General features: G+C 42.6%; 1 protein-coding gene across 2 annotated transcripts in view; it reads left to right on the top strand.

Moving 5' to 3' along the window:
- Positions 1-20497, top strand: part of AP3B1 (adaptor related protein complex 3 subunit beta 1) — a 588663-nt gene that overhangs the window by 401995 nt on the left and 166171 nt on the right. For both annotated transcript variants that reach the window (XM_077462589.1, XM_077462588.1), the window contains exons 21-22: positions 10928-11000; positions 18602-18711. In XM_077462589.1, coding sequence (XP_077318715.1) covers positions 10928-11000; positions 18602-18711 — 183 coding nt within the window. The remainder of the gene's footprint in view (positions 1-10927; positions 11001-18601; positions 18712-20497) is intronic.

Genomic DNA, 20497 nt, shown 5'->3' with positions numbered 1-20497 from the left:
TTTTTTTTTACCCTTTTCCCACTGAGTTGCCTACTGACCTCCAGCCATCTGACCCTCACCTGCTTTTGTGAGTAACACCTTGCCTTACCTTGAGCCTATGCAATGCTTTAATACCATGCTGTCACCACATGTCTAATTCTAGAGGTAATCTACTGCGTCCGTGAGAATCTGCCTGGTCCTAAGTCACGGCCTTTGACTGATGAGCTGCTTGTGATTGAACTGTAAGTAAGCTCATTAGCGCCCCCCCAACCGCAGTTCATTGAGATCTATAAGCAATCTGCCACAGTGATAGGTGGAAGTTGTAGTTCTCTCATTCACAGATTGCCTTAAATAATTTGCACGGCTAAGCTGGCGAAGCCCCTTACAGCTGCGCTGATTTTGAAATGTGACAGAGGAACAGGTATAACACATGACATGCTCCAAAGGTGAACTTCTCTTGTAAGAGGTCTTGTTTTACGTGTGCATTCACTCTAATAGGAAGTTGCACTGTGCATTAACATTTTAGATATTGATCATTGCTATTGTGCAGTAGCTTTTATCATGTAATATTGTTACATCAGGTAGTAGCTGTTTATGTGGACTTTAGTAGCCAGTTTCTTTTTATCAGTGCAAACTTGTTTTTGTAGCACATGCAGTGCAAATTATGTCATTTAAAATCCCTAAGAGAGGAAAAAATCTGACATAGCAGAAAGCTCAAACTCTTGGAGGAATGCAGAGCCGAAGCCTAAACAAATATAAATATTCATATTCCTTTCCCTCCGAGCAGCACTTTCAGGACGTGTCATTATCATGTCTTAAATAGCTAAACTATTTCTGGCTGATAACTTTTTAAGAGGCAATCCAAGGTGTCAGTCGGTGATCAGCCAGAGCATGTGAGTTTTGAATGATGCTGAACACATAAATATTTTGGAAGGCAAGGTAAAATCCAGCCAGTAAACGGCAATTCATGTGCCTTTTTCACGTGTCTCTGTGGCTCTTGGCGCGGTGTGAAATTCTCATTTTCTACACTTTGCAGTCAGAAGCTATGAATAATGCATAGCACAAGAGAAATCCTCAATCTCCTGCTTCATCTACTATATGCTTTTATCCAGCTTCTGTCTCTATTAACAAGATGAATTGTAAATGGCGGAATCTAGATGCAATGTCCCCATCACATCTTCTGTGAGACCCACACTGTCTTCTGCAGGGAAATGAACGTTGGCCTATTGAAGGGACTTAAAAGAGAAATTATTATGGTGAAAACAATTTTGTAATATTGGATGACACTTGACATACATTAATTCCTGTGCCTATTGTGGTGCATTTCATTTCTTAGCCTACTTGACTGTATAGAATTACTGTGTTTCGGGTTTACACACATCTTTTTCTCTAAACTGAAGCACACTAGAATCCCAGACATACGTTCCCAATTACGCATTTTCCTACTTCTAAGCTGAGATTTTTTTGGGGGTCCCATTTTGCTCTGTTTGGTATGGAAAGCTTCCTGTTCGGTAGCGTTCCCACAACTTACATTACATCTTCCTTCTAGTCTTGTCACATGCATTTTAGATTCTAGTGCTGATGTTTTCGGAAATGTTCTTATGTGTTCTAGCCACATGCAGTGTTCCTCGCTGCATGACAGAATCCTATAGTGTTCTGTTATAGCATTGTTCAATATTGTGTTTAGCGGAGATGGGGGAAAAGTATAGATTATTGTACAAGTTTATCGTTCGGTTAAATAAAATTGATGAAATGTTAATTCTTCATAAACAATAATACAGTTCTGTGTAGAAATTACATTTGAAAATACGTTTTCATTTTAATTGGTAGACTGGTAGAATGTATTTAAAGCAGAATTCCACCCAAAGGTGAAATTACACTTTAAGGCCTAAACCCTCCTCCCCCCTTCTCCAAATGGCACTTTTGTTTTTTTGAGGGTGAGAGCAGGTACCTGGTTTTGACAGGTATCAGCACCCACTTGCGTTTGAACCGCTTGGGCGATCCAACCAGATAACGTCACCCACTTGCGCTTGAACCACTTGGGCGATCCAATCTGAAGTTCCCCTCCCTCCATGCAGTCATCTGGGACAAGTCACAGGTTCCAGAACTGCATTCACAATCCACAGCCTGGCTCGCGTATGCGCTGTGGGCATAAGCTAACAGTCGGGTGCCCACAGGTGAGATGCTCGGGTGAACACATCGCTTTATCCTAGGACAGTTATGTGTGTGCTTAATCTAAGTCAGCAGCTGCAGGCGTATTAAAAGAGAAGCGATTACAGGCAGAGAAAAAAAACTATCAGCAGCACGTTGAGAGGAGTTTTGAGGTAGAGAAAAATGCTTGATGCGTGTGAGTGAGTCTAAACCCACCCAACACTGGATTCATGTAGCGCTTGAGTGTTCATGCCAATGGCTAGAAAAACAAAATTTTTCATTCGTTCATTGACAGACACAGTGCTTTCTTAGTCAGAACCATAGGGTTTATCGCCCCCTACATGAGTTTGCCACTAGGCAGAAAAAAGACTTGGCCATGCCTATGGGCAGTCCTGGGTGATATACACCTCCCTCTCTGCTATAGGTCTTCATTTTTTTTCTGCCTAGTCAGGAATAGGGACTTAGTACCCTGCTGGGATATCTAAACCTGGCAAATTGTTTTTTTTTCTGGATTTTTTCCGGTGAGATCTGCAATCAACTGCTGGACTGGGCGACGGGCTGGATATTTGATCCAGTGGTCTCCTCAGTCTGGCCAGCAGGCATGTGCAGACTGCAGCTATGCGCCAGGTTGATATAGCCCACTGGACAGGGGTTGGCCCTGCGAGTTAAACGTCTACCGAGGTCGCATACGACCGGGTCTCGGCTCGATTTGCAGCGTCCCTCATGGCTGACAGGCCTCTCACTTCAGTAGCAAGGAGGTTCTGTCTGGAGCGGTGCCCATCTGGTCCCGGTATGGTGAGTAAATGTCCCCCCCCTCCCCTTGGTGGGTTTGAGGTGCACGCGTGCCCCCCCCCGGGGTCAGTCAGTCCTGCGGGTTTCCCTCTGCCCTTGCACCCTCTCTTCCTGGGGTGGATGGTCCCTGGAGGTCCCCTGGTAGCCCCCCTTTCCCCTTCCCTCCTCTATATGGGGTAGTGTGGTGGGCTGGGGTTGCACGCCACCAGGTGCAGTGCTTACCAGGGGGAGGCACTGGGCACTCCCGGGGGGGGGGGGTACAGTGCCTGGATCCTGTTTCTCTTTCAGGGGCTTTTCTGGGGTCTGTGTCAGCCTCGTGTAGTGCGGCCGGTGGCCATTTTGCCATAGCTGGCGTCTTTTCCACCTAGTGCTTGCTGACTTCTTATGGCTGGCGGCCATGTTTGTGTAGCTCGGCGGCCATGATTTGGCGGTTTTTGTGCTCAGGCAGCGACAGCCATTACTGTGTAGCCCAGATGGTGATTTTGCAGGCGGAAGCGCCTCATTTTAACCGGTATTGACTCTTGTGTTGTCCTCCTCCTCAGACGCCACGTGTGTGGGGGTCTACACCTGAAGCAGCAAGTGCTACGTTGGTGGGCTGGTGAGTCTGGTGTGGTCCCTTCCTCTCTCTGCTGCAGGCTGTGAGGTGTCCTGGTGTTCCGGTACCACTACTTGCGTGGGGGATGTCCCTTTTGCGGTGGTCGCTCTTGGTGTTGGGGGTCTCTTCTTCCCCTATGGAGTTTTAGGAGCATGTTTCCCCACCTGACCCCCTATCAGTGGCTGCAGGTCCCTTTGGATCCCAGCCATCCGTTGACACACTGACGGCAGCCCTGGAGTCCTTTGTGTCTCATGTGGAGGTGGCTCTTTGGCGGCGGACTAGGAAAAAGCTTCCCTCGCCTTCCCCTGCTTCACTTGCCGTCAGATACTGAATCTGATTCGGCTGCTGCGGGGTCTGTGGCCATGCTTCTAGATTTTTCGGATAGTGAGGATGATTTCTCTGCCCCAGTGGCTGCGCACAAGAAGGCGCTGGTGGACGCACTGATTGCATCTGTGCGGGAAACTTTAAAAATGGAGGATGCGGTTGCAGTGGAGGTGCCGGTCTCTTTTGACACCTGCAAGCCGTCTCACGTGGCAAAAGTGTCCCCTTATCCCTCCTTTCTCGACAAGTTTGTCTATAAGGAATGGGAGCACCCAAAGCGTCCCTTTGCGGTCCCAAAGTGCTTCGTTTGTGCGTTATGATTTGAGGAGAGTCTTCTCAAAAAGTGGACAACTCCACCTGTGGTGGATCCTCGGTCTCCCAATTGAACAAAGCCACCATGATTCCGGTTGAAGACTCTCCGGCTTTTAAAGATCCGGCTTACGGGAAGGCGTAGTCATTGAGCCACAATATGTTCACTATTGCGAGTTGGGCGCTGGTCCTGGCCATTGCACTAGTGTCTCAAACGCTGAGAGAGTAGAAGAAGCTGTGGAGCCGTGACCTGGAAGGTGATCAGTTTTCTCCTGCCATCACGGAATTGGAGGAAACGCTGGTCCCAGTGGCTGCAGTTTGTCTACGATGCCTCTTTAGACGCTGCTCCCTTGCTTTCTAAACTGTCTGTTTCAGCGGTAGTGCTTCGCTGGGTATTGTGGCTTAAGTGTTGGACTGCAGACCAGGCCTCTAAAAAAAAAAAAAAGCCCTAGCCGATCTGCCTTTTGAAGGCGTTTAGGGACATTCTGGGTTATATCATTAAGTGTGTCACGGGGGGGTACTTTTCTTCCAGAGTCCAAAAAAGGGAAAGGAGCCACATGGCAAGTGTGGTCCTTGAAGGCACAATGATTTTTTTTTTGTCCCTCAGGGTCCACTGAGAGAGGCTCAAAGTCTTTCAAGCCCCCCCATGGGAGGTTCTAAGCTACCCTGGTCGAGCAAACTGAGAGCAGGGTTCTCCAGACCCCTGGATAAGGCTCCTTCAGCGTGAAGGGGCGCCCCCAGTCTTGTCCCCCAAGCAGATTTTTTCTGTCCAATCTGTGTCTGTCTCCGGACCGCTTCTTAGCCCTACGGGGCGTGGTGCACGGCCTGCTGTTTCAAGGGGGTGATTGTCGCAGTTCCGGTGTTGGAATGTTTCCAGGGTTTTTATTCAAATCTGTTTATGATCCCCAAAAAGAGGATATGGTACGTCCGAGTCTGGACCTCAAGGCCTGGAAATGATTTATGTGGAAGTTCAGAATGGAGTGCATTTGCTCCGTGGTGGCAGCTCGTCATCAGGGGGACTTTCTTGTCTCCATCGACATCAAGGATGCCTACCTGCACATTACAATATGTGCACAACACCAACAGTTCCTCTGCTTTGCTGTGGGAGCTGAGCATTATCAGTTTGCGGCGTTGCTCTTTGGTCTTGCCTCTGCTCCTCGGGTCTTCACCAAGTGCATACTAGCTCATTATGCCTTTTCCCTTACAGGTATGAAAAAAAAAAATTCAGTGGGTTTACTACCGCTTTAACTCCTGTGTACAGAGTCTATCTGTGTCTACTGGGAAGATAACCCCTCATATCCTCTAAAGACAGGAAGTGCAGGAAAATCTCTCTAATTGGGACAAGTGGGAAAAGAGTAAAACTGGGGAAACAGGAAGTGAGAGTAAATCTACCCCTAGGAAGGGAAAGTCACTCCTGTAATAGTCATCATGGGAAAAAGGTGTCTCCACTGAAGTTTTATCGCCTATCTTTCCATGACAACCCAAATTTCTCAGAATCCAATTGTCATAGGGACAGAAAGTGAGGTGACATCTTCTGATCAGGGACACAGACAGTAAAACAAATGTTACAGGGGTGTTAACTCTTCCTTATGCTATCCAAAAAACATATGTTTTTTTGGCTGGAGTTGCACCTAAAAAAAAATCCAACTTGCATACAAATTCACGTAGCCGCATAATGAAAAAAGGTATTTAGGCTGGTCATTTAAAAAAAAAAAAAAAAACATGCTGTAGTTAATAATTGTTTAAGCCTGAGGGGATAGAACTATTTTTGCTGAAAATTGCAGTGGAATAGTATCCGGAGGGGCAGTTACAAGATCAGCACTTATACTGACAGACAGGGAGAGAGAAGAGGCTCAGAGCGGGGTGACAGAGGCACGTAAACTGACCATGCTAATCAGGGCTCAGCAGCCATGATTACTGTGGTCAGCACAAACGGGGACACCGGAACTGGCAGTATCAACTAGACATGTGCATTCGTTTTCGTCCGAATGCATTTTCGTCCGAATTTCAGCTATTTTCGTTTTCGTTTTGACAAACGATAACAAAAGCTCAAAATCCGAAAAACGAAAGATCCGACATAAATAAATGCTTTATTTTTGTTTTCATTGTTACAACAGTTCGATATAGAATAGGAGATTCGACATGACTCTGACAACAATCTGTCTATAGAACCTGTGGTCGAATGTGCCTAACCTTACTTCTATTAGTCCAAGATTATATAGAGAAAATATTCGACAGAGAAAAAAGATTTGACAGAGAGAAAAGATTCTGCAAGTTACTGTTCTAAAAAGTGTTTGGGGACCCGGGTCCTGCCCCAGGGGACATGGGTCAATGCAAAAAAAACGGCAGTTTTTTCGGGAGCAGTGATTTTAATAATGATTAAAGTGAAACAATAAAAGTGTAATATTCCTTTAAATTTCGTAGGGGGGGGGGGGGGGTTGTCTATAGTATGCCTGTGAAGGGGCTCATGTTTCTGGTGCTTAGAACTGTCCCTGCACAAAGTGTCATTTATGCAGGAAAAAAAGTCCTTTAAAATCACTCGCAGCTATTATGAATTATCGGCTCCGTAATACAGAGAACACTCATTGAAAGTCATTGATAAAAAAAATAAATAAAAAAAGCGGGGGGGTCCCCCAAATTCAATTAACAGGCCCTTCAGGTCTGGTATGGATATTAAGGGGAACCCTGCCTCAAATTTAAGAAAAAATTTGATGTGGGGTTCCCCCTAAATATTCATAACCAGACCCTTCAGGTCTGGTATGGATATTAAGGGGAACCCCGCATCAAATAAAAAAAAAAATTGACGTGGGGGTCCCCCTAAAAACCCATACCAGACCCTTTATCCGAGCACGCAACCTGGCAGGCCGCAGGAAAAGAGGGGGGACGAGAGAGCGCCCCCCCCCTCCCCCCTGAACCGTACCAGGCTACATGCCCTCAACATTGGGAGGATGCTTTGGGGGTCTGTGACCCCTCAAAGCACCTTGTCCCCATGTTGATGAGGACAAGGGCCTCATCCCCACAACCGTGGCCGGTGGTTGTGGAGGTCTGCGGGCGGGGGGCTTATCAGAATCTGGAAGCCCCCTTTAACAAGGGGACCCCCAGATCCCGGCCCCCCCCGTTTGAAATGGTAAGGGGGTGCAAAAGTACCCCTACCATTTCACAAAGAAAGTGTAAAAAATAGTTAAATAAGACAAACACACTTTTGAAAAATATCTTTATTAAAAAAAATAAAAAAAAGATTCCAGCGGTGGTAATCCACTCTTGCTATCCAGCGACGGACGGTAATCTCTCCAGCGATGTCTCATCTCATCCAGCGCAGCGAATACATCCTTCTTCTGTCTCCGCTGTGGAGACACTGCAAGGATTCCGGCGGCCTGACATTTCTTATAAACGGAGGGCGGGGCCACCCGTCACCTGACCCCGCCCCCCTCTGACGCAAGGGGAAACCCGGGGTTCCCTGTGACGTATGGGTGACCCCGCACCCCTCTAACACAGGCAGGTTTCCGTTACATCAGAGGGGGGCGGAGTCACCCATACATCACAGGGAACCCCGGGTTTCCCCTTGCGTCAGAGGGGGGCGGGGTCAGGTGATGGGTGGCCCCGCCCTCCGTATATAAGAAACGTCAGGCCGCCGGAATCCTTGCAGTGTCTCCTCTGCGGAGACAGAAGAAGGATGGATTCGCTGCGCTGGATGAGATGAGACATCGCTGGAGAGATGACCGTCCGTCGCTGGATAGCAAGAGTGAATTACCACCGCTGGAATCTTTTTTTTTTTTTTTTTTTTTTTTTTTTTTAATAAAGATATTTTTCAAAAGTGTGTTTGTCTTAACTATTTTTTACACTTTCTTTGTGAAATGGTAGGGGTACTTTTGTACCCCCTTACCATTTCAAACAGGGGGGGGGGCGGGATCTTGGGGTCCCCTTGTTAAAGGGGGCTTCCAGATTCTGATAAGCCCCCCGCCCGCAGACCTCCACAACCACCGGCCACGGTTGTGGGGATGAGGCCCTTGTCCTCATCAACATGGGGACAAGGTGCTTTGAGGGGTCACAGACCCCCAAAGCATCCTCCCAATGTTGAGGGCATGTGGCCTGGTACGGTTCAGGAGGGAGGGGGGGCCGCTCTCTCATCCCCCCTCTTTTCCTGCGGCCTGCCAGGTTGCATGCTCGGATAAAGGGTCTGGTATGGATTTTTAGGGGGACCCCCACGTCAATTTTTTTTAAAATTTGACGCAGGGTTCCCCTTAATATCCATACCAGACCTGAAGGGTCTGGTTATGGATATTTAGGGGGAACCCCACGTCAAATTTTTTCTTAAATTTGAGGCAGGGTTCCCCTTAATATCCATACCAGACCTGAAGGGCCTGGTAATTGAATTTGGGGGACCCCCACGTTTTTTTTTTTTTTTTTTTTTTTTTTTATCAATGACTTTCAATGAGTGTTCTCTGTATTACGGAGCCGACAATTCATAATAGCTGCGAGTGATTTTAAAGGACTTTTTTTCCTGCATAAATGACACTTTGTGCAGGGACAGTTTTAAGCACCAGAAACATGAGCCCCTTCACAGGCATACTATAGACAACCCCCCCCCCCCCCCCCCCTACGAAATTTAAAGGAATATTACACTTTTATTGTTTCACTTTAATCATTATTAAAATCACTGCTCCTGAAAAAACGGCCGTTTTTAAAACTTTTTTTTGCATTGATACATGTTCCCTGGGGCAGGACCCGGGTCCCCAAACACTTTTTAGGACAGTAACTTGCAAATTAGTCTTTAAAATTAGCACTTTAGATTTTGAATGTTGGAGTCCCATAGACTTTAACAGGGGTTCTAAAGTATGCTATATACTAGCTCCGTCGAATCTTCTTTATACATTCAACAGACACCATAAGCCTTCAAAGACAGATTCGACCGTAATTCATGTGGATTTTCGGATGAATGCAATTTTTGAACGAAAAACTAAATAAATAAAAACGAATTTCGGGAGTAACTAAATAAATTAAGTTTTCGGACGAAATCGAAATTCCGAAACACAATATTTTACTCTGCACATGTCTAGTATCAACCAGGTATATTACACGGTGGGAAGGGAAAAATTACATCGCACAAGCACTGTGTTATAAATCATGCCTTAAATAGGATTTTTTTATTTATTTTTAATATGGTTACGACCACTTTAACCAGTTAAGGACCAGCCGCTGTAGTATATTATTATACTGCGGCCGGTTGTCTCCCTTGGGCAAATTGCCGTAGCTGTACGTCGGGCACTTTAAGACCACTAGGGGGCACACAGCGACAAAGCCGATGCGTGTTGCTCGGTGGCCGCGATGTCCGCCGGGCACCCGCGATTGCTCCTGAGAGACATAGAATGGAGATCTGTCAATTAAGGATGAGCTTGGGTCTGTTTGCACAGCCCACATGCAAAGCCGGCCAGTAAGTCGGCGCTGCGCTAATCACGGGCAGTGAGATATTTACCGATCTTTGCAGCCGCACATCAGGAAATGTCTCACTGCCAGTGATTAGCGCAGTGCCGACTTCATGGCGGGCTCTGCAAGTGGGCTGTGCGAACCCGCCTGAGCTCCTCCTTACTGTCAATGTTTAGAGACAGATCTCCATTCTGTCAGGGGAGAGGAGACAGATCTGCTGTTCATACGGGTTATGAATAGCGATCGGTCTCCTCCTCCATGCAGTCCCATTCCCCGCAGTTAGAAACACTCCCTAGAACACAGTTAACCCCTTGATCAACCCCCTAGTGTTAACCCCTTCCCTGCCAATGGCATTTATACAATAGTGACTATTTTTAGCTCTGATCGCTGTATAAATGTCAATGGTCCCAAAAAAGTGCCCGATCTGTCCGCAGCAATGTCGCAGTCCCACTAAAAGTTGACAAACGCCACCATTACTAGTATAAAAAAAAAAATTCCATAAATCTATCCCCTATTTTGTAGACGCTATAACTTATGCACAAACCAATCAATATATGCTTATTACGATTTTTTTTACCACAAATATGTAGAAGAATACATATTGGCCTAAAGTGAGGAAGAAATTTGTTGTTTTTTTAAAGATATTTATCATAGTAAAAAGTGAAATAAAAGTATATATTTTTTTTTTTTCAAAATTGTCGGGGTTTGTTTATAGCACAAAAAATAAACGAAGAGGTGATCAAATGCCACCAAAAGAAAGCTCTATCTGTGGTAAAAAATGATTTTTTTTTTTGTTTGGATACAATGTCGCACAACCACACAATTGTCAGTTAAAATGACAGTGGCGCATCGCAAAAAATGGCCTGGTCATTAAGGGGGCAAATCCTTCCTGTCCTAAAGTGGTTAAGAACAAACCGACAGACCCTATCTTGCTTGTAACCCAGGGACTGGCTGTATATAAATATGAAAGTTCATATTTATAATAATGTACAAAGTTGGTCAATGTTTGTGTTGCAGCTTACTTGTTTGTTGGAATAGTTTTAAAGCTGAGCGCAAACGTGTTTTTTTAATTTGTTCTCTGTTTATGCTTTGCTGTCATACTGGCAAACATCCTCACAGACAGAAATCCAAAACTGACAGAAATTTGAAACCTTTTCCACTCTTGTCTAAACCTAAAAACAAATATCGGGCTGAGATTGAGTTTTATATACTCTACTATAAAATGAGAAATCCAAGGTATAACGTCACAAATCTGCATTGTATATATCACAGTACATAGATACACATAGTACATAGATACACATGCTCCAGACACCATATCACATGATGTAACAGAAGTGTTCTGTCTCTCTACAGAAAACAGAAAGTAAGCCTGTCAGACCAAAGGAACCACTTCAAAAAGATGTTTCACTGCTAGACCTAGATATCTGTAAGTATTGTTAAATATAATAATCCCATAGAGTGCTGAATGTCAAGCATGGCATTTAAATATAATGTAGTTAAAGGATCTTTGTTATGAACGTTATTTCAGCTGGCAGTACCTACATTTCTACAGTCTGTTCAATAGTTATAAGGCGTCTTTCACACTAGCTGACTCTAAAGTTTAACAATTTTCAGTGCAACCTTGGAGTCTGACTTTGATGGCATTTTAACACTCCCTAGTATTGAAGTTGTCAGTTGTTTCAAAGTAGTACTGGAACCTTTTTTGAAATCGCAGCGACTTCACAAGTGCCAATTGGAACGCCTCTCCTAGAGATACTTGGCATGTCACATGTCCTAAATTGCACAAGTGTTAAAGGAGCCCTAATATATTTTTTATGTTTTTATCTCTTCTTTATTTTGTATTTTCTTTTTAATATTTTGTTTAATATTTTGTATTTCTCTTATCAGCTTCAAAATAGTTACGGGTATGGGAATGTACCAATTGGTTTAGAGATGCTGTTTTTGCATTAAAGTGTATCTTCCCATGCTGCTATTACCTTTTGTTTTTAGGCCTTTTTACCCTGGCCAGGTCAGCAGGGTGCAGTGCCACATTTTTCTGTCCTTGCATTATACAAAACCGGAAAAATGCTTTAGTGTTTTATTTTCATCTATCTGTAGTGAATTTTATTAACACTTATAAACATCCCTTATCCTTTCTCTGTAGGGTGAACTGTGCACCTCCTTATAATGGTACTTAACCCAAGAGCACACATTTATTATACTGCAGCTTAACAATTCTGATTTTTGTTTTCATTTGGTGATCCAGCCAGTAAGTCTGTTTTTCAACAGAAAAAGTTCTCCTCAAAATGTATCAGTTAAGGGTATTACTTACCACTGACAGGTGCTTACAACTGCCAGCTTTATTCTTATTCATGTAAAACCTTTATACCAAAAGGAAAAAAAAACGTTGCTTTAATTTACTGTTTTTACCACAGTTTTAGCTGGAGTTTGGCTTCAACTTGTTAGTGTATCTAAAGCTGCTACTACATTTAACATGCTGCTGTCCAAAGGTGCTCTTTTGCACCTTAATCCAGAGTAGAGACATTATAATACAGGAGATTTGTTACTGCCCAGATCATCAGAGGAAATGCCTAAACAAACAAAACAAATGCAACCACCACAATCTGTGTCACCATAAAGATCTTTCCGTTCTCTTTTTGGTTCCACTTATGCGGCCCTCCTTTCCTCCATGGAACCGCTTCAAAAACCACAAAGTATATATTACAGGCACTATGGCTGCAGCCTTAACCCCGGTATTAATTTTAAACCGGTGATTCTTTTTTCACTAAAAGTGATTGAGCGGCTGATTATCTTCTGGATCACTTATAGAAGCAGCGGGAGGGGTCATTATGATGTCACTTCTGGATTAGGGCAGATGTAAACACTGGCTTTTTTTCCCCCTTATTTTTTACCAAAAAATATATATTTATTTTTTGGTAAAATATAATATAAATAATATAAAACAATTATGGTGCACATAAACACAACAAAACTTACAAAATTCCTGCTAAATTGCTACCAAAGCCTCGTTCACATGCAGCATACTAAAGTGTATGCCTATGGGGGGCCAAGTTTACCTGCAGAGGGACGCACAAGTTTTCCATGCATCCCCATACAGACAGTCCCATTTATGTCAATTGGGATGCAAAGGCTGTACAGACATAGCTGCTGCTCCCAATCTGCAATCCATATGGGTGTGGGTACATGACCCCGAATGCAGTGCAAGCTCAGGGACATGCATGCGGACCTACATGGATGTAAACTGCTCTGTTTGTAAAGGGGCTTAATACCAAATGACATCAATGGGACGTGATGCACAAAACACCTGTGTGTCTCCATAAATGTATTCTCTGTATGCACTGTGTGAACATGTCCTTATGCCCCTTTCACACAAGCAGACCGATCGGGTCTGCCTGTCCGTTTTTAAGGCGGGTCCAATCAGACCACATCGGATAGAAATGGGACAGACGGTTCATTTCCATCCGACCGCCCCATAGAGAACAGCTGGCTGTGTCTGTGTCCGCTGTGCATTGGTGGAGAGGACACGGACCTGTCAGAGTTCGCTCCTGTGTAAAAGGGGTCTTACCCGGAGCGGCCGGTCCATTAGAGGCGCTGGGGCGCTGCTGCCCTACAGGGTGCTGGACTCATATTTTTGTATGAGAGGGTTTGTTTTGTTTTTTCAAGACACATGGTTAGAGCCTGCCCTTTATTTCCAATGCGTTTTATCTATATTGCAGTGACCCGACAATTCATTACAGCCGTGATCAGTTTTAAATGAAAAATTTTCCTTTAGAAATGTCTTTTTGCTGTGGTACAGTTCTAAACAAGGGAAAAATGCACCACTTTACAGGCATACTATGGACACCCCCCAGGCACGATATTTAAAGAAATATTTCATTTTTATTGTTTCACTTTAAGCATTAAAAAAAATCCCTGCTCCTGAAAAAATGTGAGTTTTTAAAAAAAAAATTGCGTTGATACATGTCCCCAGGTCCCCAAACGCTTTTTATGACATTAACTTACAAATAAGCCTTTAAAATTAGCACTTTTGATTTTTCATGTTCATGTTCCCCCCCCCCCCCATCTCATAAAATCTAACAGACACCTTTCATACTGGGGCGTTTTTCAGGCGCTTTTGGGTTAAAAATAGCACCTGTAAAGTGCCTGCAAAACGGCTCTCCTGCAGTCTGTGTGGAAGCCCGAGTGCTGTCACAATGAGGCGATGCGCTGGCAGGATGTTATAAAAAAAAAAAAAAGTCCTGCAAGGAGCACGTTTGGAGTGGTGTATACCGCTCCTCCACCACTCCTGCCCATTGAAATGAATGGGCACCACTGCCAAAGCACATTGCATGTGCTTTGGCAGCAGTGCTTCACGGGCGCATTTAACCTCTTCCTTGGCCGCTAGCTGGGTTATAAGTGCCCCGCTAGCAGCCGAATAGCGCCACTAAAATGACGGTAAATCGGCGCTAAATCTAGCAGAGTTTTACCGTCAACGCCTGCCCGCTCCAGTGTGAAAGCAGCCTTAAGTGATACAGGAAATTTCTTACATTTAAACATTTATTAAACAAAGCTAACCTCCAATCAGTTCACTTGTATGTATAATTTCGATTTAAAAAAAACACACAAAAAACAAACTATTAAATACACAAAAACAGGTAAGCAAAACTTTTGGATGAAAAAAAATGGGCTAACTTTGCTGTGTTTTTTTTTTTTTTTAAATCATTAGTGTCTTTTTTCCAAAAAAAAATTGCGCTTGAAAGACCGCTGCGCAAATACCATGTGGCATAAAATATTGCAACAACCGCTATTTTATTCCCTAGGGTGTTTGCTAAAAAATATATTTAGAATTTTTGGGGATTCTAAGTGATTTTCTAGCAGAAAATACAGGATTTTTACTTGTAAGCAACAAGTGTCAGAAAAGATTGTCTTTAAATGGTTAAACTGAGAACTCTACACACAGTGTTTAATTCATTCAGAAGTGTAAACATTGTATCTCTTTGCTCTTTTGTTGGCAGACTGCCCAGAGAGGAAACAGGTGGACTCAGCAACTTGCACTGACTCCTATTACAGAAGTCATTTGCAAGTCGCGCTGAAGACATATCAGCCTTTTTATCAGCACAGTCGGCCGATGCCGATTAATTAACACCAAAAATTGGCTGATATCGACCGACCTCTATTCAGCGTGTTTTGGTGTGAACCAAACTGGTGGGTGTTCGGCTCATCCCTACTGGGAGGACAGAATGTTTTCTATATTTAAACACAGTAGTACAAGCTCCTATGCATTTTGCGACAATTCCAGAGCTTTTTTCATTTCTTTTTAAGAGAAGCATCTGGAAATCATGAGAGCTTGCATCCCTGTGTACTTTAAATAAAGAAGAATTTCTTTCATTCCAGTCATACAGCAATTCTTGTGTAACTTTGAATTTCTATACCAGTGGCAAAAGGAATATAGTGTGGCGGTGTTTCTGCAGATAAAAATTTTTTTGTATCCATCTTTTCTTCCTCTGTAGAAATTGATTTGGTCCTTTTCCCATTTTTTCCCATAAAAAATGAGTGCACTGATTGACTGTTGAGCACAATTCATTCTCTGTAATGCTCTTTGTCGTTATCATATGTAAAGCCATTTTTTGTATTCACAAGCTTTTATAAGCTTATGGATGAATTATAAAGCTGTGGTTTGGTTGTATTGCAGCCATGTCAATGCTTTAAAGAGAAATGCTTGTTTTTTGTGCTTAATGCTTCATTGCTTTTAGGACTCTTAAGCCAGCAGATGGCTATTGAAATGAATAAGTGGAGAGTACTCCAATGGGGGTGTCTGCATTTTATGAATGGGCTGCAAAATGCAGGCTGTGTTATCGAGTTACCCTACAGAGGCCAGGTGTAGTGTCATATTTTGCTCCCCATCATAGAATGCTCCGGACGTGACGTTGCGGCCAGAAATTTAGCACTGCACATGCGTGATGCGTTCCAAACACTTGCGCCATGCGTTCCTAATGATTTGCGACAATGCAGACCAGTGAAACCGTCAGATAATGTCAGAGAAGTGAGGGGAAGTAATCCCCTCCCTGAGCCACAGTTACCTGCTCTCTCTCCGCCACTCTCTGCTCTGTCTAAAGTTAATGTCACGATTACCTCCCCTCACTCCCGTGACATTATCTGACGGTTTCACTGAACTACATCGTCGGAAATCCTCTGGAACGCATGGTGCAAGCGTTTGGAATGCATTGCGCATGTACAGTGCTAAATTTCTGGCCGCAACGTCACTTACGGAGCATTCTATGATAGGGAGCAAAATATGACACTACACCGGCTCAACACTAATAAATTAGGAATCTGCAGTGTATATAATCTGATTTCTCTGCTCTTCTGATCTATTTTCATGTAGTAGCTTCTGAATGAGCCTTCTTTGTTCGATTTAACCTTGCTCACTTAGACACAAGTACATGCAGTGGATATAAAAAGTCTATACACCCCTGAAATGTCAGGTTTCTGTGATGTAAAAAAAAATGAGACGAGATAAATAATTTCATAACTTTTTGCACCTTTAAAAACTTCAGGACCGGAAGATTTTACCCCCTTCCTGACCAGAGCACTTTTTACAATTTGGCACTGTGGCTTTGCATCCTTTTTTCCCCACAAATAGAGCTTTCTTTTAATCACCTCCTTTTTATTTTTTGCGCTATAAACAAAAAAAGAGCAACAATTTGGGGGGAAAAAGCAAAAAACTATTTTGCTTTAATAAATATCCCTCAAATTTTTTTAAAAAAAATGTCTTCATCAGTTTAGGTGTATAATAAATATATATATATATATATATATATATATATATATATATATATATATATATATATATATATATATATATATATATATATATATATATATATTCTTCTACATATTTTTGGTAAAAAAATTGCAATAAGTGTATATATTGATTGGTTTGCGCAAAAGTTAGTGTCTACTGTCTATGGGAAAGATTTGTGGCATTTATATGCCTTTTTTTTCACTAGTAATGGCATTGACCTGCGATTTTTAGCGGTATTGCAACAGACAGACTGGAGACTTTTTTGACACTTTTTTGGGGACTTTTTTTGGGACCCAGCATGTGTGTGTTTACACACACACATCCCGGTGCTGGCGCTCGTGATTGCGCACGCCGGCCCCACACATCGATTCCCCTGCTGTGCAGCAGGCATGTGCCCTCTGGTGATGTTCCCGTAAGGGATTTCACCCAGGGAAGCCATTCTGCCACGGTATATCTGCATGAGCTGGTCGGGAACTGGTTAATGTGACCTATAAACTGTACAACTCAATTGAAAAACAAATTTACATCTTTTAGGGGGGAGAAAAACTAAAATAATGTGGTTGCAAAAGTATGCACACCCTCTTATAACTGGGAATGTAGCTGTGTTCAGAATTAAGCAATCACATTCAAACTCTTGTTATATAGGAGTCAGTACACACCTGCCATCATTTAAAGTGCCTCTGATTAACCCCATATAAAGTTCAGCCATTCTAGTAAGTTTTTGATGACATTTTCTTAGTTGCATCCTACAGCAAAAGCCATAGTCCGCAGAGAGCTTCCAAAGCTTTAGAGATCTCATTGTTAAAAGGCATCAGTCAGGAGAAGGGTACAAAAGAATTTCCAAGACATTAGATATACCATGAAACACAGTGAAGACAGTCATCATCAAGTGGAGAAAATTTGGCACACCAGTGACATTACCAAAAACTGGACGTCAATTTTGTTTGGGAGCCATGTCGCACGACTGCGCAATTGTCAGTTAAAGCGATGTAGTGCCAAATCGCAAAAAGTGGTCTGGTCTTTGACCAGCAAAATGGTCCGGTCTGTAAGTGGTTAAAGGAGCTGCAGGAATATAAAAATAATACTGGCTTTGTTGTACTTGTGTCAACAAATTTCCCATATTCTTCTTATGTCTGAGCTGTGGTGTAGAATGGCAAGACAGAAGCCTTTTCTTGCAGCAAAACATCCAAGCCCGGCTAATATTTACAAACACACATCTGAAGTCTCCCAAAAGCATGTGGGAAAATGTGGTATGGTCTGATGAAGCCAAGGTTGAACTTTTTGGCCATAAGTCCATAAGATGTGTTTGGTGCAAAAACACTGCACGTCACCAAAAGAACACCATACCCACCGTGAAGCATGGTGGTGGCAACATCATGCTTTGGAGCTGTTTTTCTTCAGCTGGAACAGGGGCCTTAGTCAAGGTAGAGAGAATTATGAACAGGTCCAAATACCGGTTAATATTGGTACAAAACCTTCATGCTTCTGCCAGAAAGCTGATTATGAAGAGAACTTCATCTTTCAGCATGACAAGGACACAAAGCATACCTCCAAATCAACAAAGGAATGGCTTCACCAGAAGATTACATTTTTGAAATGGCCCAGCCAGAGCCCAGACCTGAATCCAATTGAAAATCTGGGGGGTGGGGGATCAGATCTGAAGAGGTTTGTGCACGGGAGATGCTCTCGCAAGCTGAGTGTGCAATTTGCAGTGTTTTTGCAAAGAGTGTGCAAATATTTCCAAGTCCAAGATGTGCCATGCTGATACTCATACCCAAAAAAGACTGAATGCTGTAATACAATCAAAAGGTGCTTCAACAAAGTATTTAAGGGTGTGCACACTTATGCAACCATATTATTTTATTTTTTCTTCCCTCTACCTAAAAGATTTCAGTTTGTTGTTCAATTGAATTGTACAGTTTACAGGTCACATTAAAGGTGGAAAAAGTTTGGAAATTATTTATCTTTGTCTAATTTTTTTTACATCACAGAAACCCGACATTTTATATCCACTTTATGTAATATACATAGTTTAAATTTTTTTCATCTTTTCCTGATGAAACAAAAACAGAAATAAATCCCCCAAAAAGCTATATAACAAATAAGTATGGGGATAAAAAAAAAAAACAATGTATTTGCCCATTGAGAGTACCTATCTGTTCTACATTTATTTTTTAAACTTGTCATTTTTACACCTTTAAAATCAGCAAGAATACTAAAATATTTTTTTTACCCTCTTCTAGTTAATGATGTATCGACTTCTGTTCCTGTTCCCAAACCTTCAGTGCTTACTCCTAGTTTAATAACAGATCTTCAAGGTTTATCCCTTTCTACCTCATCACCATTACTAAATGTAAGTTATGTTTGGCTGCTTTTCTCATGTGGTCTTTAATGCGATTTACTAGATATAAATGTTTTTAGTTACTTTGCTTTTACAAAACATCAGACTTTGTATTCAACCTCATTTGAAGTTGATTATACCTGGAACTAAACGATTATGTCAATTTAACAAACACTGATGCTGCTGGTAGAGTAGGGACTGGCCAGAGAGGGATCACTTGACACAGTTGGCCAGCTTGATTTGTGTATTGTAATAAATATGAATGAAGGATCCCTGTATTTTAAGCAACAGTTTGCTATGAATATGTAAGCTAACACAAAACATGTGTCCCAGTAAACAACCCAGATGATGGTGCTGATGTCTTTATAAATTGGCTGTGAGTGCCAATTATGGACTGTTTCCAATGCCACACATAATGCTCAACTACATGTCCAAGCAATAAACGCTCTTATGGTGGTGTTAAGTTAATGTGCCCAGGTTCGTTTTTTGGGACACAATATATACTATCAAGGTCCTTGTTTTGTGTGTTATCTTTTGGCTTCCTCTACCCTCAAGTGGATTTATACAGCATCATGACTTGGTCTACTTTAGTCACTACTGGCCAATAAGGTATAGCGCCTTGGTATATTCCTTGTGGTGGTTTATGAATACCCAAGGGTTAAAGGCTACGTTCACCTTTGGAACACATTACATGTATTTATCAGTATTCAGCATGTACCATGTGACATGTCCCATCTCATGCCCCACTCTCTCCCTGCACTTCTTCCCCCATGAAAGCAGACAGGGGATTCTCTTGCTGCACTCACTGTCAAATTTTAAACACAATGCTGTGGGGGGGGGGGGGGGGGGGGGGGCTCTGCCTGCACAGCCACATTCATTCACAGGAATATGCGAGTGAGGAAATTACTCCTGTCTGCCACCACGTCAGACAGCTTGTAGTTCTCAATGAATCGAGAGGGCACTGATGAGTGTGCATTTAGTACATTAACACTTCCTTCGGCTTTCTAACTGCCGTACCTCGGTACGGACAAAAAAGCTAGAGTAGGTGTCTGCAGCAGCCTGCTTTGCATGCACCTTGGAGGAAAAAATAAAATAAATGTCCATTATTTTTTTTTCCTGAAAAAAGGTTAACTTATCCTTTAGCGTATGGTTACACCTCTAGTGTCTTTTGTTGTATAAGTGGAAGCCATTTAGGACCTGAATTTCTTGGATTATTCTTTAATTGAACAATAAATGTATGCTTGCTGTGATGTAACAACTAGATATAGATGGATATAGATGGATATAGATATCTATATATCGATGATAGTTTTTTTGCACGATGAACAAAAAAGACTGATAATTTTGAGAGAAAAAAAAGTTTTACTTTCTGCTATATAGCCTAGTAGCCAATACATGTTTTTTTTTTTTCAATTCTTAATTCATTTTGGCCAATATGTATAATGCTAAATATTTTTGGTAAAAACAGTCTCAATAAGCATATATTGATTGGTTTGCGCAAAAGTTATAGCGTCTACCAACTATAGGATCGGTGCTAAAAAAAAAAAAATTGCACGGTCACTGTACTAATGACACTGGCTGGGGAGGGATTAACATCAGAGGTGATTAAAGGGTTAACTGTGTGCCTATCCTGTGTTTTACTACAGTGTGGGAGGTGCTTTCACTAGGGGAAGACATGGATCCTAGTCCCTGTTTTGTAGACACACAGGATCCATGCCTTACCTCCTCAGAATGGCGATCTGCCTTGTTTACATAGGCAGACTACTGTTCTGTGTCTCTGCGGGATAATCAGGGGGTG

This window comes from Lithobates pipiens, unplaced genomic scaffold (assembly GCF_037356315.1).
Source record: "Lithobates pipiens isolate NorthernLeopardFrog02 unplaced genomic scaffold, aLitPip1_a1.2 Scaffold_3, whole genome shotgun sequence".
Classification (NCBI taxonomy): domain Eukaryota; kingdom Metazoa; phylum Chordata; class Amphibia; order Anura; family Ranidae; genus Lithobates; species Lithobates pipiens.
Note: the sequence above shows the minus strand (reverse complement) of the source record. Positions and strands in the feature narration are given on the sequence as shown.